This window comes from Drosophila willistoni (genome assembly GCF_018902025.1).
Source record: "Drosophila willistoni isolate 14030-0811.24 chromosome 2R unlocalized genomic scaffold, UCI_dwil_1.1 Seg200, whole genome shotgun sequence".
In the NCBI taxonomy this organism is placed as follows: Eukaryota; Metazoa; Arthropoda; class Insecta; order Diptera; family Drosophilidae; genus Drosophila; species Drosophila willistoni.
This window is the reverse complement of record NW_025814051.1, coordinates 4,400,297-4,420,876: the sequence shown is the minus strand read 5'-3', so window position 1 is coordinate 4,420,876 and position 20,580 is coordinate 4,400,297. Positions and strand designations below refer to the sequence as shown.

The 20,580-nt window shown below is 36.0% G+C and overlaps 4 protein-coding genes and 1 long non-coding RNA gene across 5 annotated transcripts; 1 reads left to right on the top strand and 4 right to left on the bottom strand.

Moving 5' to 3' along the window:
- Window positions 1-1,560: 1,560 nt before the first annotated feature.
- LOC6641543 (C-type lectin 37Db) lies at window positions 1,561-2,470 on the top strand. Its single transcript, XM_002064392.3, has 2 exons — window positions 1,561-1,680; window positions 1,743-2,470. Exons 1-2 carry the CDS (start codon window positions 1,567-1,569, stop codon window positions 2,118-2,120), a joined length of 492 nt encoding a protein of 163 aa, XP_002064428.1. The 5' UTR covers window positions 1,561-1,566; the 3' UTR covers window positions 2,121-2,470.
- A 4,402-nt stretch (window positions 2,471-6,872) lies between these two features.
- On the bottom strand, window positions 6,873-8,149 carry LOC6641545 (parkin coregulated gene protein homolog). Its single transcript, XM_002064394.4, has 4 exons — window positions 7,900-8,149; window positions 7,770-7,840; window positions 7,334-7,713; window positions 6,873-7,277 (listed from the first exon to the last, which is right to left on the bottom strand). Exons 1-4 carry the CDS (start codon window positions 7,984-7,986, stop codon window positions 7,015-7,017), a joined length of 801 nt encoding a protein of 266 aa, XP_002064430.1. The 5' UTR covers window positions 7,987-8,149; the 3' UTR covers window positions 6,873-7,014.
- A 4,539-nt stretch (window positions 8,150-12,688) lies between these two features.
- Window positions 12,689-13,237, bottom strand: LOC111518522. Its single transcript, XR_002723987.2, has 2 exons — window positions 13,152-13,237; window positions 12,689-13,101 (listed from the first exon to the last, which is right to left on the bottom strand). It is a non-coding gene; the product is annotated as an uncharacterized LOC111518522 (long non-coding RNA).
- Window positions 13,238-14,996: 1,759 nt separating this feature from the next.
- LOC26530183 lies at window positions 14,997-16,219 on the bottom strand. Its single transcript, XM_023175461.2, has 4 exons — window positions 16,082-16,219; window positions 15,946-16,010; window positions 15,828-15,887; window positions 14,997-15,769 (listed from the first exon to the last, which is right to left on the bottom strand). Exons 1-4 carry the CDS (start codon window positions 16,170-16,172, stop codon window positions 15,380-15,382), a joined length of 606 nt encoding a protein of 201 aa, XP_023031229.1. The 5' UTR covers window positions 16,173-16,219; the 3' UTR covers window positions 14,997-15,379.
- Window positions 16,220-18,461: 2,242 nt separating this feature from the next.
- LOC6641523 lies at window positions 18,462-19,225 on the bottom strand. The gene is made up of 2 exons (XM_002064395.4): window positions 18,999-19,225; window positions 18,462-18,928 (listed from the first exon to the last, which is right to left on the bottom strand). Exons 1-2 carry the CDS (start codon window positions 19,155-19,157, stop codon window positions 18,551-18,553), a joined length of 537 nt encoding a protein of 178 aa, XP_002064431.3. The 5' UTR covers window positions 19,158-19,225; the 3' UTR covers window positions 18,462-18,550.
- Window positions 19,226-20,580: the final 1,355 nt, after the last annotated feature.

Sequence of the window (20,580 nt, the reverse complement as noted above, 5' to 3'; positions counted from 1 at the left end):
CTTTGTTGAATCGTCACCCAACGCCAATCCACCGCCAATTCAATGCGGTTGCTGCCTAGCGGGTGGCCCCAGCTAAGGCACAGTGGTTCGCGTATATCAAATGATGAATGAAAAATTTATTTCATATCTCAGTTGTAGGCACTCTTATATAAGTACTTTTAAAATGTTTTAAACAGACTTTCTATGTTTGTTTAACATCAAAACAAATGTTCATTATTGGTTTCATTTAAAAAATATATGTATATCTAAACAAATTGAGTCCCTTAACAATTTAAACAATTTTTAGACATTTAATGCTAAAAGGAAATCTACATCCACTTCTTAGTACTAAGACTATTTTATTTATAGAGCTGCAGCAAAATCATGTTAACCGACCAAAGGCAGTATACAACGTTCATTTAGTGTAACATTTTTCCTCTATTCAGTCCCACTGTGCATTTGGTGTTTTTTATTGCCACCTTCCCGCATTAACTCACAGGTTGTTTCATGAGCAAAAAGGAGAAGAAAAAAAAAGGAAAATACTCTTTGGCCCTTGAAAATGAAAATGTGCTTTGCCCGCTGCCAGCATCAACATCATCATTCGAGGGCTCTGCTGTGGCTTGTTGACCGTTGCCGCGACCGTTGTCGTCCTTTTCCTACCTCGCCCTTAGACCCTGTTGTCAACTCCCCCGTCAGTCGACCCACTGCCAATTCTATCCACTCCCACTCCCTGGCACTTAGCTGACAATGAGCAGTGACAGCTTGGAGGATGAGAGAGGATTGTCAAGAGCCGCTTGTGGTTTTTACCCAGGGTGTATGCACGTCTATTGCATCTGTCGCATGCCGGAACTAAACGACAACGACTCGCATCCCATACCAACCCAAAAGACCCTCATCTCCCCCTCCATGCAATACCCTCTCTTGGGTACGTTAATGATGCATACGCATTGGCGATTATGATGATTTTGATAGAGAGAAGACAAACTCCTCATCGACTTGACATGCATGATTTAGTAGTAGCAGAAACAGCACTCCAATTGCAGACTCGGGGCCAGGAGTACGAATCGGTGGCAGGATTCATTTTCATTTTGCAAATTGCACTTGACCGTGCCGTGTGACATTTCTCGCAAATTATGTTTTTTCCTCCCTAGCTAAACGTGGGTTCGCCGCCAACCTAATCCGATTATTGTCTGGTACATATGGCTAACCTGGATCTAGTGCTCCTGCTGCTGCTATGTATTGCACTTACGTTTATTGTCCCACAACGAAATTTAGGGGTTATAGCAATACAGACTGCATGCCCTCAGTAATTGGATTTCGATGACTGCAAATTGGTGATAATTTTTTTTCTATTCGGTGGGGGCATAACGAATGTGTGCACGTGATTCCGTGAAAAATGAGAACATCTGCACACAGACTCCATCGCAGTTATGGGATGGGATCGATTTGCTCAAATACTATAATCTTTTCAGTACAAATTTGGTATGGGAAACATCACAAAGAGGTGATAACTATCTTTTTGTCTAAGCGTCTATAAAAACCATTCACTATAAACTTGCACAAACAGTGTTCATCATTTGCATCACAATGCAACTAATCGTAATCTTCCTCTTGCCTTTTAGTGTGGTGCTAGCTCAAAAGGCCTGCTCCTACGACTACGTCAAGTTGGGTAACACCGCATATAAACTAGAACGTGGCAAGGTATATACATAGCTATAATATTTGACAATCCTCTTGCTAAACAGTTTGTGTCAATCTTTTAGGTCAATTGGTGGGATGCCGCCAGACGTTGCATGGACTACGGATCCCAATTGGCCAGTATCGACAGTGAAGAGGAACTTAAGGAAATCACAACTTATTTAAATCAAATGGGGTTTGCTGCCACTGAAGCTGTTTGGTTCTCTGGAATTGGCATTAAGACTGGCTCTTGGGTCTCACTGGCCACTTCGAAAATCATGTCCTTCTTTAAGTGGGCCCCGAATGAACCAAACGATTACGGCTATGAGAACTGTTTGGGTATCATGCCAACAACTGGAACTTGGCTTATGTACGATTTGAGTTGTTTTAAGGAATATGCATTCCTATGTGAGAGTAATATCAAGCCAACTGATGGAAGCACCCAGCTTAACGTTATACAATAAGTATCAGCAATTTGATGTTAATCACAATCGCTGCAGGAAATATTTTAAGAAGCAGCTGAAATGATACTTTAAACGACATTAAAATTTTAATCCATTTGCTTGGAATAATCTTAGTTCTCTTCAATGCAATAAAAAAATGTATACAAAATCAGACTACCATAATATGTATGTATTCTTTTATGGTAACAAAGAAAACCAAAACCCAATCATTCCAATATTGAGAATGCCAAATTTAATTATTATTTGTGAGTACAAAACAGCTTACCAAAATGTTAGGGAGAAGTTCGTTAACATTTTGATTTAAATTTGAATTAAAACTTCTTTAAACTTCTTTTAATATTGATCGTTTATTTTTTATTTTAATATTTAAGATTATAAGACATAATCTTCAAAAAATTGCTTGATCAATCATGATTTTCCACAATATTTCTTACACAATCTTTATAAAAAGAATTAAATGTATTTAGCGAAGAAATCAATAAAAACCTAACATTTGTTCTGGTATCATTTAAAAAATCTCTTTTTAATACCTTCTAGAGGGTACTATAAAATTTGTCAAATGTTTGTACCGCATAGAACCAAACGTTTCCGACCCTATAAACAATACATATTCTTGATCAGCGTGATCAGCGTGAGATATAGCTATGCCCTCAGTTAAAAAGCGACTGGAAACTTGTATTCCAGCTTAGCAATTAGTTTCTAATTGAGATCAAGTTTGACTATTCGTCGTAATGGATTACTATACCATATAGCTGCCATAAAAAAGAGAAAAAATTCACAATCAGTAGAAATATGGGGAAATCTTATCTCAGTGATATATTTCTAAATTTGTTACTTTTTTTAAAAAAAAGTCTTGTTTTAACTTCACAAAAAACTGGTTCAAAAATGTTTTGATTTTTATGAGTCTCATATACGTACATATGTAGAAATTTATAGCCCATATAATTCACATATATGTATGTACATTTAACATTTTATTTAGTGGCATGATATTTTAATAGATTTCCATATTTTTATTTATACAAAACAATTTAATTTATATAGGTTCTAGAATCATCGATTTCGCATATATAAGACAAGGCAGTACGACAAGAATAATCGTTCATGTACCACTTCTCACTGATGCGATAAAGATTCATGCAATTCTCACTGTTCAGATTATCTGGCTGGGAAATGTACCAATTCGCATAGGGTAAACGTCTGGCAGGACCGAATTGCAGCCAACTGCCTTGGCGACCGATAGCACCAATCCAGACCCAGTCAGAGCGATAGCCCATTGTCGATAGAAAGTCGGCCAGTTCATTGAATTTATATTCAGATTCCACATTGGCCAATTGAAGACCGTTGGAAATGCAGTAGGCATTGGCATCATACCATGATTTCTATTAATAAATTGACAGTTAATACTAATACTAATAGTCAAAATAATTGTATTTATTTATACCTTGGCCTTGCTCTCTACAAAGTAAAACTTTTCACCGACTTTGGTTAATGGCAAGGTGCAGTTGATGGCTTGGGATAGATGCACTTGAAGTGTCACTACCAGCAAGATGGCTACAAGAGCTAGTGAAATCGTTAGTGATTGCATTTTGACTGACGCCAGAAACAGAACTATCTAAGGCTTTATAAAGCATTTTTACACTATTTGCCTAAGAACGAGCATCAAACTGATAGTTGAATCTAGGTTGCCCCCATTCCGTATCCCACAGTGCGTGCAACACTTTCGTTTTTCGCGTTGATGTCTGGCATCGTCATTACATTGAATTGTGCCCACGGGGGCGTTTCGTGTCAATTTATGCAACTCTCCTGCAATTTCCGGTATATTAAAGCAATTTCCACTCCACTGGCCACAGCATACAGGAGGAGTTCCTCACATAGATACATACATACAAACTGTACATGGTCATGACTTAATGGCAAAGACCTGCATATGACTGGCGTCTATGTGCGGTGGTTTTTGGGTGGTGTGAATGTGGGATGTGAGATGGCATGGGCATGGCTACATACATGTGATGGAAATGGCCTCCAGGGCGTAAAAGCATATCCAAAGTGTGGGCGAAATATTCGTTAGAGCTTAAGAGAACATCCCAGAATCGATATTACATTTTGGTTATGGTTCATATGGCTAGAAATGACCAGCAATTCAAGCGAATTCAACATTGAGTTTAATCAAAGTTATTTGAATAAACAAGAATCACTATAAAAAACCTAAAATTTTACATACAGTAGGAAAAAAGAAGCCCATTTAAGTGTCGAAATTTGTGATTAAATTCCTTTCAAATAAAACCAGAAACTTAATTCGAATAGTTTGAGTTTTTCAACCTGACGTTAAACAAAACCAAAAAACATTCTCATAAATTCATTTGCATAAAATCTCTGGAGGATTTTCGAATTGGTACTAAAACATTTCATCACAGAAACAAAAAAAAAATAGTAAATAATAATAATAATATTACACTATTTAAAAATTGTATTTAAGTAGAAATAAACATTAGATAAAACTAGAAAGAAGCTCCAGAAAAAAATAAATATTTAGTTTCGACAAAAAAAATATTTTTTTTATTTAAAGGGAGGAAAAGTATCGCTTTATATAAAACGAATGACTAAAGGAATGTGTGAACTGCTATGAGGTATAACAAGAAATGGAGCATAGATATTAACAACATTCGTAATAGATAATATAATATATTTATTCCTGTTTTACTCAAATAGAAAACAATGAAGCATTTGTTTCATAAAGTAGTGAGACTACAAGAAATAGACACAGAAGAAAAAAATACGTTTACGACCAGTTCCTATTCAAGCTGAAATTGGTTTAAATTTTTTGAATTTGTCGCAAGAGTACGTGAGCAATAACTTATTATATTTTAATTTCATTTCATGAATCTATATGAACTCGACAATTTTCCATCTAAATCAAAGCTTAGGTACCTCTTTGCCCCCCCATGGTGAACCCCTTTCTCTCTTTACCCTCAGCATCACGTCGCAATAAAAAATGCTATCCAAAAAATTGCGTATAAAATGTCAAAACGTTTTACCAGCATTTTGGAAAAGAAGCAGCAAACCAAATGCAATTTATCTAGCGGGGCGGGTCGTTCAATTGACGCTGCACCCAGGGGGACTGTTTGATTTACCGTCAACAGGAGATTAAAAAAAAAAAAAGAAGTAAGGAAAAAAGGGAAAGCGCTATATCAAAAAGTGAATTAAGAACTTGTGTGGTGGAACGACAGACAGTACAAGGGTAGGTAGTTCGTCTATTAACCAAGAGAGGGGGGCAAATTGAGTTGCAACACTTGGCAGGTTTTTATCTACGCACCACAATCAGCGAGTCGGCAGGGGGGCAGCAGGCAGCAGGGAGAGAAGCAGTCAGGCAATAGGCGGAGTGACCAGACTATGTAGACTCCAGAACCGACCAACCAGCAGGATGGACAACTGTTTCGTGTTGCCGCGTTGATAACAAGATTTGTTTTTCAAAAATTATGGAAGGGTCCGTACTTAATTACGTTGAAAAGCGCAATGAGAGCAATTTGAAAATGTTACAGAAGCCAAAAACCAAACCATTCCACACCACACCAAACAACCCCTCCGCACCTCCCCTTTAAATAGATCTTGACTGTGGCAATTTAACTAAATTAAATTTAGAGTGTGCCCATCCTTCGATTTTGTGCCAGAGATAAACGACAGACAGACACCAGAGACACCCTTGGTGTGTTTCGTCCTTAGACAAATGCTCCTGGTCCTAGTCATCGCAGTCAACATAAGTATTCCATTAGAGTAAACGCCAAATTGAAAACAATTTTCACTGTATGATTTATTATAATGAGATTTTTATTTATGGAATGTATTTCTTTATTGGTAAAAAATAATGTAGCGTCTGTTTCTTTATTGCTAGAGTTGTTTGTTTTTTTGTTGTTTTTTTTCGAAAATTAAAAATTAATTAGGCATTTGTCATTGTTGCCTCAAACAGATGGCTCTGCTGAGAGGGGAGAAAAAGAGGGTTGCAAATGGAATAGAAGAAAAATGCCAAACAAGGTGGTTTTTGTTTAAGGTCTTATGTGGACCGGATCTGATACAGGACATGACTCCGACAGACCTTATAATATATACATACGCACCAGATATGGTTACTTTTAGTGAATCAGACTATTTGAGCAAAATTTACATCTACCTCCTACCTAAATCAATAGGCAGGAATTTTCAGACTTTTGTCATTTTTGGCATTAATGTCGTAAGTTTTTCCTAAATATTCCAGTATAATGTTATCCTGTTTTTAACGCAAAACCAGCGTCTACATTAACCGAATTTGTCGCATTAGACTGAAAAAGAATTTCAAGAAAATTAAATTATAACTAAACATTTTATAAAGTTACAAGCAAATAGAACTCAGGATTGATGAGATCGAGAATAACCGCTACATAAACCTCATACGGAATCCAATAAACTCTTGAATTGTAAGCTTTGATTATCTTCTTTCACGTCATTTAATTGTAATTCCTAACTAGGTTTAGTGCTGAAGATATGCAATTTTTCGTACTTTTTTCGTACTGTCTTCGAAATAGTCATCTGTTGAAAACTGGCTCCGAGTAAAGGTTAGATACAATTTTAAAAAGGTCGTAATCTAAACAGAAAATTAACCATCGATGTCTGATATGTTTCTATCGCTCGTTCAGGATGTACCACACCCTCAGAAGAGCGGATAAAATATCAGTCCTAATAAATGGCGATAATCACACTGTTAAAAAGAAAACTTCATTCACTTAATATCTTTTTAATTGCACAAAATTTCGTATTCTACTATTGTAATACTCAATTTTGAAGTAATAATAAGTTGGAAGAATGAATAATAAATTCAACCCAAACAAATTTCATCAAAATGCTAACACAAAAGCAAAAATTACTCATTTCTTAGCTCGGGCGCCTCACATCGTGGAAAGACGCTACTCTCATAGGTGGGAACCATATACTTGATGTTAATAAAAGCATTGGGTCCACCGCAAAATTCTAGTAATTTCAATGTATCCTCAATAACATCTCCAATACGTTTGCTGCGATCCGGATCGATGCCCTCACCCAAATTAACATTGATATTCTTATAGAGATTGCAAACGGCCAGCAATTGGCGGTAGAAAGGAACTAAAGCTTGACCCACACAAGGTCCTTAAAAAAATAAGGTAACATATTCAAAGTCTATATAATCTGTAGACATTGCTTACCCAATCGAACCATAAGCTGTAGCACTTGCAAAGCTGAGATAATAATTCGCTTATCCCGTGTCTGAAAGGCTCGTTTCAGTGGTAATATCAACTTGGGCAAAACGGGTAAAACTTTCTTGGGTGACCTCATTATTAGATCAATGGCTCCATTTAGGGCCAGCAAACGTGTGTCATTATCCATGTCGGCCAGACCATCCACAAAGATGGGCAAATAGTAACAATAATCTAAATCCTCGGGATTGCATTGCCAGCGCAAAGGACGATCCTTGGTGGGATCCTGTTTATTACTACGTCCGGCCAACACCACTGGAATATCTCCACGCGAGCAATAGATCTTAAATACAGTTTCCTTTACCGGTTTCCGTTTAAATATGTCAATTCTAAGAACAAGAGTTTAGATAGAGATATATCTTTATCTATTAAAAGTTTTACTTACTTTGGTGGGGGCTTAACTACAGTTCCTTTTTGCAATGCCTGATAGGTAAAGGCTGGAACTTCACGTTTCGGCTAAGTAGATGGTAATTATAATGATTAGGGAATCACTTTGTCCATCCTTGTTTACTTACATTCTTCGAACGCGTGTAGAGCATTTCACGGCAAACTCTACCCGCTTGATGGGGCCGCTTGGCACGTTCGACCGGATTGGAGCACATTTCACTTAAATATTTGCAAATAAAAACAGGTGAAAAACAAAAAAATTCTTTTGCACAAAAATCTTGGTGTGTATTTTCTAGTGCCCGAAACTACAAGATACTATGGAAAATATTTTTGACCCGAATGTGTGGGGCTACTTGATGAAAATGCCAGTGCTTAAATATGAAATAAAACTAAACTCTAACTAAATCGAAGGTTGCTGATATTTTTTTTTTTTTTGAAAAAGGGAAATTGTGGCAACCTAATAGTACAAGTATTTGAATCACAAAATGGTTTGGTTTCAAATAAATCCAAGAAATATTTTGTCATACGGATCAAACAAATGCAAAGATAGGTGAGTGATCAAATTGATTCTATTTGCTTTCTCCATATATAATCGCAGACAAATTGCGATCTCAAAATTGACCAATTTTGAATGCTCTAAAAGCAAATGTTTTGCCCCATGGCATACAAACATTTCAATTGCTCTATTTGGAAAAAAGTAAGTACACATGCCCCCACAAATTTATGTAAATAAATTACTTGTCCTAGAATAAGTATAAAAATATTTATACAACACCTTCTTATCAAGACGTTGACACGCCACCCACACCACCCCCATCCCCTCCCACAACAACACCGTGGTACCATGAACGAATGCAACCCCCAGATAGAAGACCCATTGTATGGGATGCGGGGGGATTCAAAACGGAAACTGTAACAGCAGAGGGTGAAGTGAATAAGATTGGGGATACTGCGAGTTCTGGGGGGTAAAACGGCCTGGGGAGTTCTACAAATATTCACACCTAAACTGTAAACGTCTCTAAAGAGTCATAAAGGGAAAGTGCAAACATTTGCGCACTTTATCATCTTTTTCCATTTCCATGTTAATGTTAACGGTAAATATTTTTGTAACGCCCGCCAATTACGTTGTCTCGTCTACGACGGCTTTACCCAGTGTGTGTGTGTGTATTTCTCACTCACTCTCAAGATTTTGTAAAATCTCGCAACGCATTAACCTACTTTGTGGCCCTGTTTTGACTACTGCCGCACACCCAATCCAAATCCTACTCCCACACTCACTTACGGGTTTTTCCGTATGCGCTTTTAATTAATTAAAATTCAACATGCGAATTATGTTTCATCTAGATAGACCTTCCTTGTTCTTTTTGCTGGCATGTTGCCTGCTTTCTCTTCCACTTTCTCTCTTTCTCTCTCTCTCTCTGGCTAACTCACTCTCTCTGTCTGTTTTGGCTTTTAATTGCCCACGCACAGCTTTTCACTTTCATTTCAACATCGTTGCACGTCGCGATTTATCCGTTTTAATAATGCCGGAGACTTGGCTGCGTTCTGGCATGTAAAATTGAGTTAGAAGCGCTTAGGATTATCGGGGCAGAGCACGTAGGGAAAAACAGAAGCCCTAGATGCCCGCGACGCGATATGAGGGGAGCTGCTGCTAATTGCTGGAATTTGGCTGGCTCTAAGATAAGAAAGAAGAGGGCAAATAAAAAGTCTGTTCAAGATGACTTTGCATCTTAACTTGAGATAGGTTGCGCTTAACCATGAGAGCTCCAAGTGGAGTAACTTTTTTCCTGCCTCAGGGATTTGCTTACATCGCGTCGGGGTCACCAATTTGAAGAATGTGACGTCTCAGCCTAAAAGTAGGCACTAAATCATACAATTTTTCAATATGTAATTGCTGCCTTTCCCAATAGTCAGATTATGCCTACGCCATACGATAATAAATAATTCATTTTATAAACAATGACAACAGAAATTCAATGTGCAGACTGAAAAATGATAACAAAAGGACCCCAAAAATCAGCCTGATCATAATTTATTGAGCGAAATGGAAAGCATTTTCCATAGAACGACATGGCAAAGCTAACAAAAGGACCTTATACATTGTGGCTAGGCTTTTTAGGAGTTTTCAGGTTAAAGTTTTCGATAGGAGGGTAGATACATATATACGTTTGTCTAGCTGACACTTTCATTAACAAAAAGTCAGCAGCGATGACAACATGCATGTGCTCCATTGTCATACAAAGTGCATTTGGGTGTGAGTAGAATGCCTGTAAATGTGCCAGAACTTGGAGAATGAGCAAAAAGTAGATAGATGTCACACCTCTTGACTGTATGTCCATCTACATTCGTCTGACATTGCTGCACTGCGGCACGTAAATCTAAACAGCCACTGACAGCTTTCAACTGGACTTTCCAGCCCCCCACCCCCCAGACCACTTAACAATGGGTAAAAAACAACAGACAAAAAAAAACAAAATGGCCAGTGCTTTGAGCGGTGGCGTCCATCTTGGACGTCATATAAGCCATATACATATATCTATATCCTTCTCATATATCAATATATAGTATACATAAATACGGCAAAGGAATTGAGTGTGAGGGAGGGGCACATGCAAGCGCAGTTAGTTCCTGTTTTGGGGCTGTTTGTCTGAAATTGACATCCCTTGTTCATCCTTTTCATCGTCATCATCATCATCATCCTCACACAGTTGCCTTTTGTTTCAGCATCGTTTGTTCGTCTGGTTGAGATTTTATGTACGGATGTTCGCATACATTTTGAGCGCTTTATTGTTTGTCCAATTTCGTGCAACATCGCCTAGGCTGAAACGGGTAATCGAGTATCCGCCGTTGTTCTAGCCAATGGAGTTGCCCCTCCTTGCCCTTCTATGTGAGCCTCTATGTAGGTGTTAATCTAATAACTGTCAAATGCAGGAAGTTGGTACTTGACATCATGCATATATTTCTCCCTTTTCTCCTCCCTTTACCTCCTTCTACCACATAATATTGGTCAGATGGCTTTTTGTGTTAGCAGGAAAATTGCTATGGGAACACATTGTCAGTCTGATGGCATTTGCATTGTAGCCAGTTAAGATAGAACACAATAGATCTATTGTTTTCCATAACAAGTTTAGTGATTAGTGATCTAATAAAATTGACATTTATGTAATAAACTCAAATTCGATTGCCGAATTAACTAAATATTTACATAATATCCAAAATTTTATCGTAATAAAAGTGCTAGCAAATATGCACTTAATGATAATAATTGTTATAAGTGATGGAATAAAATTTTCAATTTCTTATTCTTAGCAAGCTGAAAAGTATATTAGGAAAATTTTCTTGAATCAAACAAAATTTTACGAAAATTTGTATTATAAATTCTAGGGATTATTAAAAGTTGTAATTATGTATAAACATTATCCAAACTTTAACTGTTTATCATCTATTGATTCTGTTAAGAGCTAGTATGGACAAAGGAGATACATCCTTAGCCGTAGATAATAAGTTTTATGTGAATGATAAATTTTATTGACAAATACATATATAATAAATTGTTGGATTACCAACCAAAATATAATTTATTCAACAAACGACTACAAACTAAAGTATCAAATTCTTTTGCATTTATATAAATAAATTTCAACTGTAGTATATTTATATGTACATATAGACCAACACATTCGTCTACCTCGAAAAAGTAAATTTGTTGGATATTTGTTTTGTTTATTTAGTTCAATTGCCTTTTGAGGCTGCTGCTGGCCCCCCCTTTTCTGTCAGAGAAAGATACATTTTCAAATATTTTCTGCATCGCTAGAAACCCATAAAAATCAACTATATACATAAGTACAAAACAAAATAGAGACATTTTGCCCCACCAAAAGAAAACTAACTGCCTTGCAGGCAAAGCGCAGTCAAGCATAAAAATGGCAACAAGCAAAATGACAAAAAAAAAAAACAAACAGAGGGAAGACAACAATATTTGAAATGAGAAACCAAAAGCCAAGAGATAGAGAGATGGCGACGACATATAAAAGTCTCTAACATTTTTATGAGTCGTAAATCGAAACGATAAAAATCACACAGAGGTCAGTCCGGGTCCATTCCGTTGCATGCAAACATTCGAAAGAGATATACTCCTCTTGGACCCAGACTAGGCTCGCTATAAATTTTGCCACATTGCGCTAATGACAATGACAGCAGAACAGTCGACCAGTCGACCAGTTCCCTAAAGTTCACATCCAGAGTTCTGGAATCTGAATCTAAAGACCGCGCATTGCAAATGGCGGAAGTTCATTATTGTCAGTGATTAATGGCGGGAAGCATATAGAAGAAAAGAGGAAAAAAAAAATACACAAGAACCCAAAAACATATCCGGAGTGAGTTAAAAGGACAACGTGCAAAGGACACATAACTTAGCTGTTGTTGGCAGATAAACCAACTCTCTAGCAAAAACATATGGAGAATTGCAAGTGGAGTCCACTCTGTTTCGTCAATGATTAGCGCCTTGTTTGGCAAACGATTGTGTCCCCATTCCATTCTCTAAACCAAACATGGACTGAAAGGACCCTCTAGACTCTCAAGGCACACGCACTGGCATATGGCAAAACCCTTGTTGATGGATCCGCAAAATGAACGACAAGTGAAATTAATTTCAAACAATGCAGTAAACTGAATGGCAAGCTAAAACCCTATGACAGCTCAAAGCAAATTAAATAAAAATTCCAACATGAACATACAGAGAGCTTTTCCAACCAAACATGACGCACAAGTGCGAAAAGTGTGAAAATAGCAAAGGAGTTTTCATACAAAAGTTTTCATCATATGACAGACTTCCCACTACGACGTGCCATCATCATCTTCAGTTGGAAAAACAAGGAGACAAGTAGATGGAAAAAAACCAAACAAAAAACAAGCCAGCTTGTCGAAAATTATTTCGTTTTAATTATGCCAAAGGGCGGACGTGTCGAAATGTGTCGCCAATTTTGCATAGTCCACACCCACACCCATACCCAAAATGAAATCACGTCATCCGGAGCCGAGCAGTAAAAGCAATAGATGTTGTTCTCTGGAGGAGGTTCCTACCTAGCTTTCGAAACTCCTGCCAGCCGACATTTTGTCGTCATTATCAATTTGACTTAATTGCCGCCAACCGAACGCCATCGTGGTGGCTAGAGAAAAGTTTTCATTTTGTTGCCGTCGCACAGCAGTTGGTAAAGGTAGCTACTATCTACTCAGTTGGTAGTAGTCTTCACTTCCGGTTTGCTGTCCGCCCCTTTTGGAGCACGAAAAATGCCATCATCATCATCGCCATCGTCATGCATTGTCTGTGACTGTTTAAAAGCGTTTAGTCGAAATTTATTTGTGTATTACAAGCACATACAAGTGCAGACAGAAAGTGCTCCCGTCTCCGAATCCGGTACACGGAGACGTCGCAGCGTCGAAACAAATGCTGAATTATTAAATTAATGACTTCTTTGACTAAGTGCCATGAATTTATTCAATATATAAGTATGTAGAAGAACCCATTTCTCAAAGCAGTTAAAGGTAAAATGAATTGAAATCTATCAAAAATAAAACAATAAAAATATTGACATTATCACTTTACTTAGTCGGAATGCCCTTATCGTATCCTTGCCACGCGCTAAGTAACTGATACTGATATTTTATGAACTGATAAGAATAATACTTAACTTAGCTTTTGAAAAATGCAAAAAAATGCAAGATCGTCATACCGACTTAGGTATAATAATAATAACAATATACCAAATATGACGTTTTTAGCTAGAATAGTCTTTGAGGAAAACACTTTTGTTTAAACTTCGGAGGCAGAAGTGGGCGGTTCAAAAATTAAAATAAACTTGAACACTTCACATACTACATTTCACCCCATGGGTGCATGATATAAATATATAAAACAATAAAAATATTGACATCATCGGTATACTTTGTCGGAAAGGCCCTACCATAGCCCTACTTATGTCTTAACTGATACTGATATTTTATTGACTGATAATAAAGATACTTAACTGAGTATTTATTCTCATTGACTATCATTATCTTAAAGTGCAGTAAAGTATTGATTAATATAGTAATTATTATTATCTTAGTACTGCACTTTAATATAATGATAACCAATGAGAATAAATACTATATAGTCCTTATATCTGGCTGTGATGATTTTTCCTAATTAATGAAATATAATACGCAATTCAAGAATGTTAGTACTTCAGATGAGGTGAATGGAAATCATACTCAAATGATACCTTATCAAAAAATATTCAAGCTTTTTAATACCGATCAGTAAGAATTAAGTGCTGTACTTTTGTAAATGCTCTTTAGTGTTATAATTTACAAAAGTAGCTTTTTTTTATAATATATTGAATTTGTAAGTATAATAAATAATAATTATTATAATAATTATGATTATAATCAGCTTTAAGCTTACCTAACCGCAAGCAACAAAACACTCAAAATAATCTAAAAATCTTTCAAAAGAGCAACAAAGCGGAAAAAAATAAAAGTCTTATTTTTTGTTACTATGGCCAGACGAAAAAGGCTAAATATTTGGTCAACGTGATTAATGTAACAATAACAAATAAGATAAATGCTTAAATTTTTTTTAAACATTTTTGATAATTATTATTAAAATATGTTCTGCAAATGTTGATTTTTGCTTAAGCAAACTTTCAGTTATTATTCTCCATTAGAATGGAGCAAACTGAGGGAGTTTAAAAAAATGAATAAATAGAGTGATGCAAGAATATCGGTGGTGAATAACTTTTTATACCCTATATAAATTTTGGTGCAACGCATAGAAGAAAACATCTCAGACTGTATCAAGTACATACATATATTCTTGATTAGCGCGACGAGTCGAGTTTTTACACCTATGTATGTGCTTCCGTTAATTCGTCTGTCCGTTTGTCTGGATCAACGGGAACTCCTCCTAGACCGTTAAAGCTACAGAGTTGAAATTTTGCATGTAGGCTCGTATATACTGCACAGTTTATATATCTCGGATTCAGTCGGATCGGACAACTATATCATATAGCTCCCATACAAACAGCTAAGTCACGTACAGTGTGAGTTTATTATACCTATAAATTGCTGTGTTAAATTTGATCAAGATCAGGTGACTATATCATAAAGTTCCCACAAGAACGATCGGTCCGAAACTGTGACTTTTATCAATAACTTTGTTACTTTTTCCATGATCGCCCTTAAATTTAATATTTTGCACTTTAATGAATCTGTTAATGACTGTGTCAAATCTCATCAAGATCGAATGAATGTATTATTTAGCAGACCTCAGGTCGTTCGATCGCAAGATCGTTACACTTTTCAAATAAAACGTTTTTCCACATTTATATAGCTAGGTCTCTATAGGTAAGAAAAGAGTAACAAAAAAAATTAGCAACGGCATTCTGGTTATTAAGGGGTTTTACACTTATTTTACTAATCACGCAGTAATTCCATGGAATGCATAAACAGGGTGTGATGAAATGTGGTTTTTTCACTTACAGCCACTTATATATGTACATGATAAGGGGTTAAAGATGATAACAGTGTGTGTTATTTACTTGATTCACTTGAAACCACATCTTAATCTCAAAGTAACCTCAATTCGCAAACAAAGGACATTCTCTTTTCACACGAAGCCACACCCATAATTAGTTCATTGCCTGTGAACTCCAGAGACACGCAAAACCCATCCGAATATGTTTTTTGCAACGGAACATCTCGGGCAAAATTGGTGAAATTCATTGGAAAATAATCATCATGCCAATAGAAATCAATAAGAGTGCGATGATCGATATCCATGCCATCGTTGGCACGGCCACGATGACCACCACTCCAGAACATAGGATGTGTATCGGCATGGGTGTGATCCCGAATATAATCGACAAGTAGACGCATTTCGTCAGCATTTTGCAGTGTTATCAATCGAGCTTGTGAATCAAGAGTTTCACAACCAAAATTGGCATGAAGCCAGTCCATCTGGAATGGCAAATTGATGGGTTAATATATAAGAGACAGCATTTAGATCGGCACCAACCATTATGGGAACGCTAAATACACGATTCTTATAGGACACCTTGTAGAATTCATATGATGCCTAAAAATAAGTGAAATCAATTGACACTAATTCTTAAATTGTTATTAAATTTACATACCGCTTTGTTTGTGGAGAAAAAATAACAATTTCGGCCAATCTGTACAAAGGGTTTGGAACAAGCGGCTTAAAATATATATATATACATAAAAGTATAAAAAATAAAATAAATTGCAAATCATTTAAGGCTTACTTACATTGAAAGTATTCTTGATAGATACAGACATAGCATCCCAATAATAATAATAGAAATGTAAAGGCCAAAAACGATTTGCCAAGACTAAACATTTTCACCGATACTTTATGTAACACTAAGGATCGACCAAAGAATGCATCCACTTTTTATGGGTTTTCTTTCAGCCGATCAACCAGCAGAAGTTCTAAGGAAATGGAAATCAAATCATTCACAACATATTGAAAGCCAGCCAGACTTGTCACCTATTATATTTCATATATTACTTAGAAAAGAAGTTCTAGTCGATGGCTTAGTGGAGACCTACTCAAACCATAATAATGTTGTTCCTAAAACGGTAGGTGGTGATTCCCTCCAATGAAGCAATACTTGAAAGGTGAATTACATGGTGAAGGATCCAAAAAGATTCCGGAAAAACGAATATTATTTATAGAATATATTCAATTCAATTCAATTTTTATTTCACGTTGTTGTTTGTTTGTGAATGGTATCTTACAATATTTTAAGAGCTTAGACTACGAACTAGGCCTTTCTATTTAGGTGTTTATTTACATATATACATGACATATGGCGAATGCGCCATATAATGAAATAACTAAGTATTAGGGGAAAAAAGACAAAGAAGTTGAAAAACCCCAAGAAAATTTATTACAAGCTAAATTAAACACGAAGACTAAACCTAAATGGCTATGCCAGATTATTTATATGCGTATATGTTGAATCATGACACTTGGTTATGAAATTATGCGTTAATCGCAATAATCTAAAATCTACCAATTCAGCATTGGCTCAACAATGTAGGTCAATCGTAGAATGATGCCACGGGAGATTTAAGATAAGCTTCAAGACTTTATTCTGGCTGATTTGCAATTGGCTTATGTGACATTTGGCTATATCTGACTATACTGGAGCACCGTAAAAAGTTATAGAACATATACATATCTTAATACATACCTTAAGATAAGATAAATCACATAAAATAATGTTCATATTCACTTTTTGTCAAAAACAAATAGATCATATTATTGCAAGTTCTTTTTCATTAATTAGTGGCTGTTTATCTTGAGACGTTACAGACCGCCTTTTATGGATTGCATAAAATAGGAAACAATAACATATAAATAAAAGTATCAAAGCGATCGCCACCTCTGCTGAAAACTGTCTTTTTATTTCAAACCTTATTCTTTCCCAAATAGTCATTGATTCACAAATATAATTATCATCGTAACCCTCTGATCGAATCATATATATTTCGGAATCAATTAACACAAGGCTAAGATAGCTTTTGTCAATAGGTAGTTTTTCACTAGGTAACCATTTCGTGAACTCCAATGTCTTTCCGCTGCTGTCCCAGGAATAGGGATTTTCACTTTCAAAACTATTGCCAGAAGTAGCAAAAGTACTCCCATTTGCATACCCCTTGGATACTATATAGTCTTGCAGATGACTCATTTCCTCAGCAGTTTCTATGGATACGAGTTGGCTGTTATGAGCTCGGCACTCAGATCTTGCCATAAACCAGTCAAAATATCTGTTATCCTGTAAAAATAGTATCAAACTTGTTTAAAAATGTTTAAAAATAAGTACAGTTTCTTCAAAGTTCTTTTCGCTCCCAATAAGAGCACAAGAAATTTTTCTATAAATTTTTCCTTATCTGAACTATTGTCGGTTTGTAGTGTTAAAATTTATTGCAAAGGGGTAAACGTTAATATTTATGTAACATAATTATAAGAATAAGTTTATTTAGCCTACTACTTACCATATCTGCATCTCCTATGTAGTAAGAATTTAAACCTACTTTGTCAAATATGTGATGACAAAGGACGAATTGAACACCCGCGAGTGCTATTGTAGCACCGAACCACATTTTTGAAATGCAACCGCCAAGAACGACAATCTTTGACTCACTGATACACGACTTGCTGACTTGTAAATATAAGTAACATTTAATCTTACTCATTGCAGGCATATATAAGTATAGAAATATACTTTAACAACAAACAGAATTATCAGCCTTAGAGAAAGTTGAAGCAAGAATATTCCATACTTTTAAGTCAACTTATAGACTTACAATGTGTTTTCTTTCCAAAGCAAGGGTATATAAAAATCGGATCAGCCAATGGAAAAATCTCTTATCAACTGTTGTTTGGAGTTGCGGTTTTTTTTATATAAATGTTATATACATATGTAAATATGTACATATAACAAACAGAAATTTGCATTTGAGGCTGAACTCAACTGATTTCTCACATGGCAAGACATGTAGTCATACATAGCTGGTAGTACGAGTCAAAACAAAGAAGGAAATTGATTTTCAGTGAGTCATATTACTTTTTCCAAGAAGGCTTAAGCTTCTATCTTCAACAAATGAGATTTCTAAAGACTTCAGCATTTAAAGATTTAAAATATATTGACCAATATAGATATCACTATCTGACTTTTATATGTATGTATAACTTTTTATCACATGGTTTCAGTGGATAACAGTTCTTGCTTCGTCACTACCGAACAACGTTTGTTCGCAAATATCCACAGCTTTGGTGTAACACGATTCACTGCTCATTATGAGTTCTCCGCCTTGAAGAGTCAGAATTATACAATTTTTGCCCATACGTGGCGATGGTTCATTTTCTGCCCAATTGGTGTAATTAAGCTCACGAGCACGTCCAAAGTAGTTCCAATAAAAGCGCATATCACCGGGCCAACGATGACCGGCGCTCCAGAATTTTGTACCATTTTGGAAGCCAATGTAATGCAAATAGTTTGCCAAAACGATCATCTCCTCCTGGCTCTCCAAACAAACACGAGAGGTGCGCTTATCCTGATAGCAAAAATTGTGGAATGATGTGTGCTGCCAAAGTAAAATATCTCTGATTATATAACTGATAGCACTCTGTAATTTCGAAACCTTTAATTCTCACCAGTGGATCATCATCGACAATGAAATAGCAATAGTTTTCCTGAACCTTTTCGTAAGGCACTCGGCAGCGCAGAGCTCCCGTCCCTGGTTGAAAATTTAGTAAAACTAGTAGAAAACATAGTTGAATGTCAAATTTTTTCCGCGACTGACTGGGAGGCATTGTGTGTGCTATAACGGCGTGTTGAGCAATGGGATCTCTTATCAACCCCAAAACCCGTGACTGATAAGGCATAGTACGTTGGTAAACGTTGTGTTTTCACTGAGCTAGGCAATTTTTATGTTTTGTTTATATTTTGCATTCTTTAAACTAATTCGTTGATTACTGTTTTTTCAGATTTGATACCTTGTTATCTTATCTTCTTTGAAACAGGTACATATCTGTTGTGGTAGGTCTTAGGGGAACCCCTCTTATTTGAATAGTGTAGAAAGAATTTATCAAAATTCAAAAATCAATTGTAGCGTTTACCTAGTACTTTTTGTATTTATTATGTATGTATGTAAATATCACAAATTTTATAAAATAAAATGACAAAACTAAGCTAAATTTCAACTTATTCTTATGAATTTTTATAATATTCAACACTTGAATCCAGCATTATCACATAATATGTATTTAAAACAAAATTCCTAAGTTTAATATAACATTTAGTCTATCCTGCCATCGAATCATCGAACAACTTGCGGTTCCCCTCATAATAGAATCCACATCAAGCCCATCCACATCGAACCCATCCACACAGCATACCTACCCCTCTCTTTGTTTTTACAGTGGCGTCATCTGTTGATTAAAGATTGTGCTGACGGAGCAGGAATTTTCAGCTTCGTGGTGTACGATGCAGCCTCAAAATTGCATTAATTGTAATATTTGTAAAAATATACTGTAGATCCAGAATATATAGTTTTTGTAACGTTTGTTAATTTGCAAAAAAAATGTCCCTTAAACAAGGCTCTTGTTGGAGTCTTCGTAAAGTTGAGCAATTCAAGTTTCAAGTAGATCTAAATGACGATTGGACTTTAAAAAAGAAAACATATCTGCTTTCATATTCTTTTTCAAATAAAACTAACCACACGATGTGCCTTTTAGCCAGTCAGAAATATTTGAATTTAATTCAACAAGCCTACATGCAAAATTTCAGATCTGTAGCTCTTACGGTTTATGAGGAGTTTGCGTTGATCCAAACGGACGGACGGACGGACGGACGGACATGGCTATTTGAACTCGTATCGTCAAGAATATATATACTTTATATGGTCAGAGATGCTTCCTTATAAGCGTTGCACACTTCTGTCCAAAATTAATATACCCTTTTTGCAAGGGTATAATAAAGCAAAATAAAGAAATATTTAAGCGGTTTCTTTAAAATATTTTCTGTTACTAATGGTAAGCTTAGGCGTGTTGTATTACAAGAAATATTCACTTGTCTGAGATGCAATAATATTTAAAGGTGCGAAATATTCAAATATTAGTTCGGAAACGGTGAAATATTTAAAATTTCGCTTCAATCACAGCGAATTCGATCAGTACGGCGAGGGCAACCAAACAACAACAAGACCATTAATAATGTCGGTTGGGTTATGTGAGG